Source organism: Sminthopsis crassicaudata, chromosome 2 (assembly GCF_048593235.1).
Source record: "Sminthopsis crassicaudata isolate SCR6 chromosome 2, ASM4859323v1, whole genome shotgun sequence".
Taxonomy (NCBI): domain Eukaryota; kingdom Metazoa; phylum Chordata; class Mammalia; order Dasyuromorphia; family Dasyuridae; genus Sminthopsis; species Sminthopsis crassicaudata.
The window spans coordinates 263,816,070-263,830,117 of NC_133618.1; the positions used below are offsets into that span (position 1 = coordinate 263,816,070).

Below are 14,048 nucleotides of genomic sequence, written 5' to 3' on the forward strand. Positions count from 1 at the left end.
GTGTGTGTGTGTGTGTGTGTGTGTCTATCATTTGATGTTTATCCCCTTCCCCCATCAATTGGACCAATTTATGGTCTTGAGTGTAATAGAATACTAACCATAAGAACTGAATAAGAGGATTGTTTCAGAGAAATCAGGGAAGACTTGGTAAAACAGAGAGAAAAGATTTTAAAATTTTCTTCTGCAAGATAAATGTGCATGATTGAAATAGTATTTGTCTTAGGAATAATAAAATTTTCTTATTCTCTTCACTTACACATTTCCTTAATGAGTTTTGGAATGATTTTCTAAGAATTATTTGTTCACCCCCAGAGAATTCTGACTGATCTATCAAACACTGGATATTTTATTTTATTTTAAAATTTATTGACATATTTGTTTTGATACAGCAGATACTTCCTAATGTGCATAAACTGTCCTGAAACACTCCCTGAAATATGTTAGTAGCAGAAAGAAGGAATGTGTCTCTTGACTGATAGCATGGTGCTGACATTGACCATTAATGTTTACCAGAATTTTGTGGCCTTTTATGTTCATTTTATATTTTTGTAATCATTGTATATATGATTCTTGTGGTTCTGCTCTTCCTTTTTCAAGACTTCAAGTGACTCTTCTCAAGTTTTTCTGAATTCTTCATATACCTCATTTGTAGAATTGTGCTATCATAGATTGAGGGATAGAAGGAATCCTAGAAGCCAATGCCTTCATTTTATTGACAAAAACAAAACAAAACAAAACAAAAAAAAAACAAAAACTGAGGCCCAGGGATGAATAATATGTATATATTTTCCCTTGCCAGGTCTAGTAATAATTTGAGGTAGAGTTGAACTCAAATCTTCTTGACTCCAAATTCTATATTATTTTTATCATATCATACTTAATGCAAAGTAAAAATTCCATTGTATTCATATAATATATAACATAACTAATAGGCACATATATTGTCTCCAGCTTTGTGGAAAGCCACCAGGAACAATTTTGACCATCAAGAACTTCCTTGGGATATGTAGCCCCAGTAGTAGAACCTCTTGGCCAAAATATAGAAGCAACTTAGTAATTTTTCCTGAGTAATTACGAATTATTTTTCAGATGGAATGAATCAATTCACAGTTCTACCAGCAAAGAATTAGTTTGTCTGTTTTGCTTTAGCTCTTCCAGTAATGATAAACTGGATAGTCTGGAGTTTGGAGTTAATGCATAACTTCATAGAAATCTATAGGGTTAAATTGGAACACAAGAGATCTCCAACATTAAATTTTCATTTCTCTGATAGTTCTAAAGTTTGAGTTGGCCAAGATTGTAGGCATCTTGTTAGAAAGTGTGTGTGTGTAAAAATTGTTACAGGGGGATATATGAGTGGTCTTTTAAAAACCTACTATAATTACTTTTTTACGAAGTGATAATATTTTTGGTAGGCACAAACTCATTGAAGCATCAGTTTTTAAAATCTAGAATTATTTGGTCAGAAAAAAACCAAAGGAAATAAGAGGTTTTTCCTCTCTCAGTCCTTTTCTACTTAAATTTCTGTAGCATCAGCATAATAACACTATTAGCCTCCTCCAGGAGTTGAGGTACTTGTTTCTGTCCTTGTAGTGCAAGATTGTTCAGGCTGAATCAAAAGATCAGGCAGCATGGCTGACTTATGGTGAAGCTCCAACAGATTCAGAATATTCTTTTAGACAGGGACATGTCAAGAATCTAGCCATGACCAGCAGACCAAAGTATTCTTTAATTAGCTCCAGCTTTGGAAAAATTAAACGTGTGTGTGTGTGTGTGTGTGTGTGTGTGTGTGTGTGTGTGTGTGTGTGTGTGTATGTGTGTCTTGCTAGTGGATTTCAGATATCGTAACAAGCTAATGGGATCTCAAGCAAATGTCTCTTTGCCTAGGTTGAGTGTACTTTGTTGTGGCAAATTATAGTATATAATATACACTTATACAGCCATGTCACTTGCCCTTCAAAGTTTGTCTGATGGTTCATTTTGCTGTAAATTTCTGAATTAGAGCCTGAAATGTAGTAATTTTATGGGGGGATGTATATTTAATGTTTCAGGGTTATTGGTAAGGCTGATGGTAACTTTTACCTTCCTGGTCATTCATGACCAAATTAACAGGCCCTGTGCCATGCTCTTGATGAAGAAAGTACCATTCCAGCATCTCCTTCCTACTTGCTCCACTCAGGGGTGGGGGCATCTGCAGCAGCTGCCGTCTAGCTCTCTTTTTTTAAAGGAAAGAAATGAACTCTAATTTGTGAATATGAAGAACAGAATCCTTAACCTTCTCAGTCTAGACCTTCAACATTTTTGTCTATTCTAGTGAATCTGGAAAATTCAAATCAAAACACCTTATCTTGAATCCACTTAACTGACTTTCCTGCCTGAGGAACAAGTCAGAAGTATAAAGTTTCCTTTTTCCTAAATGACCGTTGTTATTATGAAGGCCTCCATGTTATTGTGATATAATGGAAATCACTGGTATTTGGATAAACATCAACTAATAATCTTGCCAAGCAATTAACTAACATTCTAATTCTGGGATTCTTTTCACAGCAAGTGAGAAGCAGATGGTGGTTGTGTGCAAGGAGTCCCCAAAAGAGCATCTCCAACCTTTTAAGGACAAGTTAGAGGTGTTCTTCCAGAAAGGTAAGCACATGTTGCTCAGAAACATTGTATATCTTTCTAGACCAACTACTAGAGTCCAGCTTTATGTCTATTACTGGATAATAATACTCAACTCCAATCATTTTATTTCCATATCTTCCTGTAGCTTTCTTGAACAGGCATGTACATAGTTGATATGAAATTAATCTGTAGTTGATTTTTCAATCTTCTTAGCTCAAATATTTTTAACCCTTTTTGTGTCATAGACTTTTTCCAGAAAAATCTTTTAAAATACATAACATAAAATATTTAGGATTATGAAAGTAATAAATTACATGGAAATTACATCAAAATATTTTTAAAGAGGAAACAAGCTCTCAGATTTTAATTAAGAACTGTTTAGATCATTTATTTATTCTCTTTGTCTGTACTTAACCTCTCATTCTTTGTTAAACTTTTAAAGAATGGGCCACAATTACTGGAAGGGATCTTAGGAGACATCTAGGCTAATCTTGGCCCTATTTTATACAAACAAAAAAGAAAGAGAGGTTAAGTGATTTTTCACATTGTTCTTTTTGTGGTGAGTCCTCATTTTTACTTGACAAACTGATTCATATGTGGAAGTAAATTAAATAAAAATTTTCCAAGCAATAATAGACTTCATTCACATATTCAAGACAGGCTTAATTGAGAATTCCCTATCTTAGTTTTCTGAATTTCATCAGTTTGAGGACTATGGATTTTTTTTTACTATTTGTCAAACTATGCTCAGAAAAGCAAAATAAGGTGATACTATAAAAGCAACAAATATTTATGAAGTACCTATTATGTGCCAGGGACCATGTTAAATGCTAAGGATACAAAGACAAAAATGAAACAGTCCCTTGCAAGGACTTTATATTCTGACAGGGAACCAACATATAAATGTGTATGTATAAATATATACATAAAATGGAAGCAAGATAGTTTTGAAAGAAGAGACACAAGCATCTGGGACAAGAATCAGAAAAGGCTTCTGCTAGAATATGCCTCTTAAGTTAGATCCATAAGCAAAATCAGAGATTCCAAGAGGGAAGAGATAAAGAAGGAGGACATTGCAGGAATAGGAGATAATTAGGTCAAACACCAAGAAATAAATATCTTCAAGAGTTGATGACTTTCCTCTCCTTGAAAATCTTCAAGTAGAGACAAGCTGACTATTTATTTTATATACAGTCATAGTGAGAATTCCTTCCAAGGATGGCTTGGATTAGAAGAAGGTCCTTTCAAATATTTATGATTCCATGATTCTCTGAGGATTCCATGATTCCTTATATATGAGGAAAAGCAAGAGATTGTAGTACAGATCTATCTGACTTACAGATCTATATTTCATTCATAAGTGAAAAGAAGTGAAATGTACAAAACACAGTATCCAATGTAGTAATATCACTTGGGCATCTATCTACATTATTCATAGTGCTGACAAAGGAAAACAATATCATTTATTGTCACTAGGGTGCTATTGCCATTTAAGCCATGAATGTAAGATTTCTTTCGTGGTTTTTTTCCTAATCTGATTTTTTTGTTGTTGTTGAAAATTTAGCCAAAGATAAGCGAGAAAAAAAGGGGGGGAAATCTGTTTGCATTTATCTTTTCTAGAAAGCCAAAGGAAATGAGTGTATGAACCTTTGGTAAGCTATCAACATACTGTTGCTGATTTTGCATCAGCCAATATGATACCACATAATAAACAGAAGACTACTCATCAGGATGAATCCATAAGTCATGGCCAACAGTCTTTGGAAATTGGCAGGATTTCCTATGTGAGTCAGAAAAACTGGATACTGGCTGTCTCCTCTGAGGGAGAAGCATTGTTGCTGTGTCCCCTCATATTAAGGGCTTGTCAAAGTAATCACCACATGAGTTAAAGCTTTATCCTGGCATCCTGCTAATCATACCATCATTTTGCCATCCTAAAATCTAAACAGTGAGATTAATACACAGACATGCTATGAACATAAAAGATATTGCTAGGTGGCATGCAGGACAATAAAGTCAATTCAAATCCTACTTCAGATATTATGCATGTGATCCAAAACAGATCTTTTACTCTCTCTCAACCTCAATGTCCTCATCAGTAAAATGTTTAATAATAACATATAAAGTACTTTTGCAAACCATTAAATAGTATGTAAATACTAGCTATTACTAATAAAATAATCATAAAAAAGAAGCTAGAAACTTAAAATTATATGTAACAACAAATTTCCAGTCCATAGTAGGTGCTTATTTAATGTTTGCTGAATTTCTAACTCAAATGGGTTTAAGATCTTTTGGATAATATGGTTTCAAGAAAGATGATAGGGTCTAAAGCTTACTGAGAGGATCCTAAAGGCCATTATTTCTGACACCCTCATTTTATCAGTGAGGAAAGAGACACAAAGGAATGAAATGACTTACTCCAATATCACCTAGCATTTATAGAAATAGGAATTAGAACTTATGTCCATTGACTCAAAATCCAACTGACTTTTCTGCTGCACAGTGACACCCCTGCCCCCCAATCCCTTTCAGGATTATTTACCATGATTAGGAGTCCAGTGCTGTCATTGTGGTAAGATGAAATACTCTTTTGTCTATATGGCTGCATACATGGAACAGCCTGCTGGGAAGTTCATATTCCATAATAGTTGTTATCACTCATAAATTCTTAAGCAATTGAGTTCTTTATGCTTGAGAAGTCACATGAGGTGTGACTCAGTTGATTCATGGAAAGGCTTATTTTTAGATGGACTGTAATTCAATTCTTCTAACAATCATAACGAATTAATTTTTCTTTTGTAAATCATATCCTGTTGCCACACTCGAGTGACTATAGCGTCTTTGAACTTTGCTTTATGTCTTTTATTGGTCCTCTCCTTCTCCAAACACCCTTAAATAGCCTCATTTGATGAAACTGCCTTACTCCTATTTAACTCATTTCTTTCCCCAAACAGAAGTGAAAGTATTTTTAATGGCTTCACTTAGCAGAGTTGCACTCTTCACAATATTTGACCTTTCTTCTCACACATTTCCCTTTTCCACTGTGTTCTTTTGCTTGTTCCAATTTACAACTCAATTCAGAGTCAGCTTGTGAAGGCATTATTTAGGCTCTAAGTTTCCCACCCTCAGATCAAACATGTTCATAATGATATAGCCCTCAAAAATGTGATACACACATTAAAGTTTCCCATAAACCTGGCAGGGATCCTATAATTGAAAGAACCACAGTGAGGTTGATTGGGTCCCAGGTATGGCTGTTGTAGGTGGTCTTTTCATGCTGTTAAATTGGCCTTTTGTATTTACAACTCTGGCAGGGAGTACTGAAGTTAGAATGGGCTAAACTTATTTTGTGTGTGTGTCCTAATGTTAGCATTCTCCTACTCTTGGTATTTTCTCATTTTTGATTCTTTTTTTATTTGAATATCCTTAGTGGAAGTAAAATCAATGTGACCTATAATTGTACAAGTTACCCCAGATATCTTAATGTATTTTAAAGCTACTCAAGTTTTCATAGCTTAAAACTGCACTAAATATTTTGGGATGAACTGTCAACATAACTATGGAATTTATTGAATTATACTTGGTTTCTCAAACCAGATCTTTTGAAACTGCTTTTTGATTAATATAACTTTCTTAAAACTGTTGTTAAATTCTAAATAATTTCTATTGCAAAGAGAAAATAAAAGATGCAAGATATGAAAAAATCAGTATCTCCTACAAAGAAGAGTAAAGAATTACATAAAACTCTAAGGAAGCTCTAGAATAGAGTGGTTAAAATAAAATATCTAAATGCTTTACTTTTTAATCAGAACCATTCTGAATCCATTTCTGAATCTTACATAATGTACATTGCCAAATTCAATGCAGAGCCTCATGGCCTTCCTTAGTTAGAAGATATAGAAGAATAATTAGAAGATCAAATATTATCTTGGCTAATAATTTGGAAGATTTTGGCATCTATTTCAGGTGGCTAACATTTAAGAGAAATTAATAAGTAATTGTTGAAATGAATTAAAAGCTGGTGAAAAACAAACTTTTCATTGCTGTTCAAAACAGTGCAATAGAGCAAGCAGTCCACACATTTTAAATAAATTGGAGAGTAATATCACTTGTATCATCTTCAAATATAGAGGTACTTGAATTTCTGGGAAATGCAATCTAAGAGGTGAGGAATTCAAGATGTAGAGACAATACATGTTTTTCTTCTATTTTTTTTTTGTTTGGGAAAAGGGGTAGAAAGAAGAAAGAAAGGTTAGTAATAATGAGAGAGAGAGAGAGAGAGAAGCAGAGCAACATTGAAATAATTTTTTAATGCCCAGAAGAGTCAAACAATAAACATTTATTAAATACTTACTGTGTCCCCAGGCACAATTTTAATAGCTAGGAATATAGAGCAAAAGGCTCTCAAAGAGCTCATAGTCTAATGGGAGAGAGAAAATGTAAACAATTATGTACAGACAAGCTATTTATAAAAATCAATTAGAAATCATCAATGGAGGGAAGAAATGGAGGGGAAATTGGAAGACAGGATTTTAACTGGGTCTTGAACAAAGCCAAGGAATTCAGAGGGGAAGAAGAGGAAGAACATTCCAGACTATTGGGGACTACCAGTGAAAATACTGGGTTGGAGGATAGAATGTTGTGTGTGAGGAACATCAAGGAAGCCAGGGTTGCTAGATCTCAGAATATGTAGAAATGGGTAAAGTGTAAGAAAACTAGGAAATTATAAACCTTTACAATATTTACGATGTTACTTATATTATTTATATTATCTAGTAGCATTTATAGCATTTATATTAGATATAAATATGTATTTATGTTACAGATTACACAGCTGGTATGTCAGAGGCAGGACAGGGCCTAAGTTTTCTTGACTCAGAAGTATCTTCATACCTTCATACTTTATACAACTTGCACTATTCTTTTAAAAAAGTAATGCCAACTGTGAAAATAAATCTAAATATTTTAACATATGGAAAAAGAAGCTGAAAAACCCAAAGTAATTAGCCCAATCATCACTAATATTATTGCCAGATATAATGAGCAGAGGGAATGATAACCAGAAGCAATGATTTAAACAGGTAACAAAAGAGGTGTCCATGAAAAGTGTTCCTTGGAATGATGGTAAAACAGTATCATGAGGGCTACTTTAGCATAGAATTAGACCTCCCCTGAAGGGACTAGTTTAAACAAGTAATTCTTAAAATATTCTATCAATGACCTTTTTTTACTTCTAATCCCGTTTTATTTTTACTGTTTCTATTTTTTGTTCTCTTGAGCCAAAAAAATCACTTTCCTTTTCATAATCTGTAATGAGAACACATCCCCATTTTTCCATTTTTTCCTTTCTTGCTAATATGTAAACTCCTTAAGATCAGGCATAGTTTATTTTTGTCTTTAGAACCCCAGCACCTAAATCAGTGCCTGGAAACACAGTAGGTATGTAATAAATAATTGTTCTTTGTACTCATTGATTAATTCTATTCTTTCTTTTCCTGCTAAGATTCTTTTAGGGAATTGGTCTGATTCTAACCTACTCATTGATTTAATATAAGTCCAACAGAATATGACTAAATTCCTAAATCTATTTAACAGATTTCCTGTTGTACCTAGGTGAAATGCCGTTCATTGATTGATTCAGTGGAGAGGTCATCTCATCTAAATTCCTCATTTTTGCAGACTTAGAAATGGAGTTGTGATAAGAACTGAGAATTAAGTGATTTGCCTAAGTCATACAGATATTAAAAGAGAGGTGGGATGTATAATTCATGTTTTCTGACTACAAGGCCAATGATTTTTCCACAATTCCATGCTACCTTCCGTGTTGTTTTGTTTTTATCATGACATAACTCCTATCTATCCCCCTCAAAAAAACAAGCACCACATGCCTTTAAAAAATTAATTGACGTTTTATTTTTATATTACAAACATTAATAGACTCCCCTCATTCCATGAAAGATCTCTTGTAACAAAGTAAGACAAAGTGATCTCATCTAAAAATGCAATCAACAGTCCACATATGTAGCACCATCCAACGTTTCTTTAAAAGATTTCTTTTAAATCTAGTTTCTTTCTCTCAGCTCCCATTCTATTAGGAGAAAAAAAACACAAAAGAAAAAAAATTTCTTATAACAATTATCCATAGTCAAAGAATTCAAATTCTGTCATTGGCTGTATGTATCTATCTGTGTGTCTATGTGTATATTTATCTGTATGTATGTATGTGTGTTGATATATATGTATATACACATACACACAAGTATGTACATGCATACTTATATACATGCAAATATATTTCTGCATTCTTTCAGGAGATATTTTCAAAAAATAATTGCATCAATCTTTAAACAGTGGTTTAATCATGCTTTGAAATTGTATTCATATTGTTTATGTATATATTTGGTAGATATGCTTCCAATTATTTTTACATGTTGAAGTTAATTTAAATGTAATTTATCTATTTTTGCTGGGTTTATGAGTATTATATAAAAATGCTGATGATTTGTATGGATTTATTTTTTTATCTTCTAAGTTTTATTTTATAACCTGCAAGTTTGCTCAAGTTCTTTCAAGGATCAAGGACACCTTCATATTATCTGCAGAAAAGGGGTAATTTAGAAGCTTCTTTACCTATCCATTCATATAAGTATATCTGTATCTTCTGGAAGTCGTCTATTTTTTTCCATAAAATTTTATTAACTAAATAAAAAATCTAATATTTCATAGTTTTAAAAATGATAAAAGAATCTTCCAATGACATTTTTCCAATTCTTCCAGTGACACAAATAAGATCTTGAAATATAAATCATGGAGAATTAAAACAGAAAATAGAAAACTATAGACTAATATTCATAATGATCATCAGTGTTAAATTATTACAATTTAATTATGTTTTTATTAAATGATTAAATTATCAATAATGGTTTATTGCTTTTAAATTTTCCTATTAAGACATATAAATCAATAAAATAAAATTTAAAATTATTTTCTTTTTTAAAAAATAGCTTTCCCCCCAAATACATTCAAAATATTTTTTAACATTCAACTTTGCAAAACCATGTGTTCCAAATTTTTCTCCATCTCTTTATCTCTTCCCCTTACTATAGAGAGGAAGCAATCTGATATAGGTAAAACATGTGCAATTTTTCTAAACATTTACATATTCTTCATACTACACAAGATAAATTACTTTAAAAGGGAACTATTTATATAAAAGTTTGTTACTGTGATCTCAGGAAAGGCATTGGCTTATATCTAAAAATTTTAAGTGTCTCAAAAATGGTAATATTTATGTCTTTTTTTGATGTTGACTCTGCAAAACTGTGAGAATACTACCTACCCACCACAGCATTAGACATATGAAGCCTTAAAAATCAAACTCTTGCACTCACCCCATGCTTCTACCTTCTCCAGCCAACTTTTTTTAAAAATAATATTCTGTGCAATTCTGAGTTGTTCAGTGTTTCATAGAGTTAGCTGTCATCTCCTTCAGTAATGGATGTTTTCATAGCAAACTATATGGTTCAATTTTTGATTCAACTCCTCTTCCCAGTATATTCCAGTTGGAACTCACAAATCAATCTCATCAATTCTAGCTATAAATTGTAATTTCTTTTCTGGTGGCAGAAGCTAAGATCCTGTCATGCATTTTATTCCTCAACTTTATTGAGTCATTGTCTGGCTTGTATCCAAAGACTGACATTGATGTAAAGGCTTTCTTTCTACTTTTTTAAAGAAAAAAAGAAATCACATGAAGCTATTTCAAGATTATGTAAAACTATTAATATTTTTTTATCTTTTAAAATAGCTTATGTTTTTGTTTTCTTTGCTTTACCCATTCTTTATAGACCTCTTTCTTGACCACTCATAGGAACACTAGATTATTTAGCATTGAAAAAGACCTTAAATATCTACCAATTATAGATGACATTTTAAAGTTATCAATAATTAAAGACCAGTGGACTCTAGAGACAAAATATGGAACAGTAAGAAAAAGCAATACTGGCATGTAACTATAGGGACTGGAATTCCATGAAATTTCCCCCCAAAAAAAACACTGTAAACTTTAACTGGCAGTATACTCGTATTTAATCATGGAATATATAAATCAGACAAATGGAATCAGCATAAGTTTTAAAAGTACCAGATACATATAATTGTTTTTGTTTGTTCATATTATTCCAAAGGGGAAAATGAGTTACAATGGTGATTTCTTTTTGTGTAAATTGGACTAGATGACCAATGAAGTCCCTTCCAACTCTCTGGTTATATGGTTGATCACATGGAATATTATTGCCTTTTTATTCTTAAAGACAAAAAATTTAAAATTTTAAAACCTCATATATTTCCTGGGGCAAAACAAATTCATCCTTGAATTGAGCTTAAGCACTTTCTACTGGTAGATCAATTAAATTGGAGACACCTGATCCCTGAGACCCAGAAAGAGTAGTTAAATCCAAAAAAAATGTCATAACAGACACACAAGAATAAACAGTTTTATGATTAATAACCATACGATATCAAGAAAAGGAAGCTAGTTTATCATGGTAGGAGAACAAGCCATAGTTTCAGGAAGAACTTGATTATCAGATCCTACCTCTGATTCCTTGATTATGTCATGCTGCTCCACCACCCATCCCAATTACTCTTTGAGACTATAAAACTGGAAAGTTGCCCCCTTCGTGGGAAAATGGATTCCCTACAGCAATTAAATCACAAAAACAAAAATCTTTTAACTGTTCCAAGTAAAATTACAAGATTATAGAATTCAATGATATATGTAGAGCTGGATGGTACCTTAGAAACCATCTAATCCAATCTCTTCACTTTATACATTATGAAAAGGATTTGTTCAAAGTCACCTAGATAATAAATGGAAGGCACAGGGTATATATTTCCAATATATATATGCTACATTAGCAAATCCATAAATAGATCCAATTATTTCACATCGATTTCAGTGCCTGGAAACCTTTATTTGTTACCAGAAATATTTCTTTGTGCTCTCAAGTCCTAGTGGCTTCAGTTTGAAAATCTTTTGCCTCATTGTGCCTTCAGTGGACATCAACAACAGCAAATAAGCATATACAACAGAATGACACTTTAAGAGCTAAATAAAAAGTTCATAATTTAGTCCCAAATTTCCTAGCTTACACTTTTTTGAAATAAGTAACACTTTAATGTGCTTTCCTAGGTTCTGTTACATCCAAACAATCCTTTTGTATTCTTTTAGAATAACAAAGCTACATTTTTTTCTTAGACTATGAAAATAAAAACTATTTCCTGAATGATATGTACTAGTAAGTCACCAGAATCTTTGTTTCCTTTTGTTGATGTGGCATTATAAAAATGAAGAAAATGAGATAGTTTAATAAAAATCATTAGCAGAAAAATTAATGCCCAAAGACACAAAGAAGGGCAGATCCCAAGAACCACTGCATTCTTTATTTATTTATTTTAGCATGAACCTTGTTCAGTTTAAGATCTGGCTTTAAGAATTTTAACACTTTGCTAAATGTATAAATGATCTGAGGGAAAAGGCAAAAAAAAAAAAATTAGTACCAATAGTATTTGGCTTTAGAAAAAGCAAAAAAGTTTTGAACCTTAATGTTTCCTTTCCTGTGCTCTAGCTCAGAATAGAATAGGATATCTAAAGCCCAGTGATAAGTTTGCATATCTTTTCAGTGTATCATGATTTACTGTCTAGCCACTGGGATGGCCAAGTCAGTGATGACTGCTTCTGACTCTGCTGAAGCCCAAATAAGGCTCTGTTGCCAAGATGACAAAAATCCCACATTGCTGGCATATTTTAATCCAGTATTTCAGGAGAAGTTTTTCTGAGTGTTTGATCTTTTTCTTCTTCCCAAAGAGGGGATGGAAGAAGACTTTTGAAAGTAATGTCTCTGTAGATGTAATTTATATCTATGAGGTGAATATACTAGTTATAGTACCGAGAGGGACAAAGCTAGATACAGAACCTGAGATTTCACTGGTTTGGGGAACTCAACAGGTGAGAAAACAAAAGTTATCTTTTCTGTAATTTAGTCTTAGAGTTCCTTAAAGTAGTTATCTGGAAAACTCTCTAAGCCCATTAAGTGTTTATCTGCAATTAAAATAATATAAGAGTGCAATATAAGAGTGTTTATCTGCATTAGTATCTATAGTTTCCTCAACCTCAGAGTTCCCTGTACCAGTTAAATCACAGATCCAATCCTTTTCCCCTATTCTAAAGAAACATATATATGCTTAGATTGACATCTGTAAATGTTATCTTCCAAATTTAAAATGGAACATATCCACCAGCAGAAACAAGCCAAGAAAAAAGTCAATATGATATTGTTTCCCATGAACTATGATGCTCCAAACCTAAGATCAATGAACTGTCATGGAAAGAAAAAAGTCTTATCCAAGTTAAAAAAAAAAAAAAAAAAAAAAGTGAAGTAATAGCCAAAGGAATAAAGAAAACCACTAGTTGGGCTAAAACTGTGATAAATTGTTAGTGGTTTGTTTGTTTTTTAGACTTATTCAAGTGTGTATGTCTTTTTTTTTTTCAATAACAGATTCTGTTCTTTCCCATAATACAAATCTTTTGTATGTTCAGTTGCTTCTGTCTGTGTATATCTTCCAAAGAAGGGAGAAAAATATCTTTTCTACTTTAAAAGATTACATCCCTCACTGCCTAGAGGCTTACCCAATTGTATGCACATTTTCCTTTCCAGAAGTCCTGTCATACTAAATTATATTTTGCTTCTTGAATGCTCCACTGGAATAGAAGGTTCTAATTAGGACTTCTTTAACTTTTATACCATTTCATTTTTTAACTTAACACTTCCTATCCATAGTTCTCTCTATGTATTTCCATTCATATTTTTTAGCATAAATATAAATGTAATTTTTTAGCATAAATCATCCACTCCCTACACCACATGCTTTTTATCTACTGGCAGAGGAAGTATGTTCTTGTATCTGTTCTTGCCTTAGAGTTTATAGAAGTCACCATTTCATTCAGTGTGTCTTCTCAGCTGCTTATAAGTAAGGCCACACACAATTTAACCCTCCTATCTCACTCCCCTGCAATTACTTTTTGTCCCTGTACAGAAGAAGCTAAGTCTGCTTTCATGGTTTATGTATTCATTTTATTGACTGCCCTTAAAAAGTGGCTGAGGGACCTCCTCTAAGAGATTAAAGGAGCCACAAACATAACTGTTTACCACACTAATTTTTACAGAATCATAGAAGGGCAGAGTTAGAAAGTACTTTAGTTCAATCCATACCTGAAGCAGGAATCACTTCTACATTCCTAATGTGTTCATCAAATCTCTACATGGAAACTGAAAAGGACTGGGAACACATTACCTCCTGAGACATTCCTTTCTAACTTTGAACAATTGAAATCTTTCTTACTATGGAGCCAAAAATCGACATCT

General features: G+C 32.7%; 1 protein-coding gene across 3 annotated transcripts in view; it reads left to right on the forward strand.

The window, feature by feature from the left end:
• FMN1 (formin 1) overlaps positions 1 to 14,048 on the forward strand; it is a 513,415-nt gene that overhangs the window by 429,732 nt on the left and 69,635 nt on the right. For all 3 annotated transcript variants that reach the window (XM_074289191.1, XM_074289190.1, XM_074289192.1), the window contains one exon: positions 2,548 to 2,640. In XM_074289191.1, the coding sequence (XP_074145292.1) occupies positions 2,548 to 2,640 (93 nt within the window). The remainder of the gene's footprint in view (positions 1 to 2,547; positions 2,641 to 14,048) is intronic.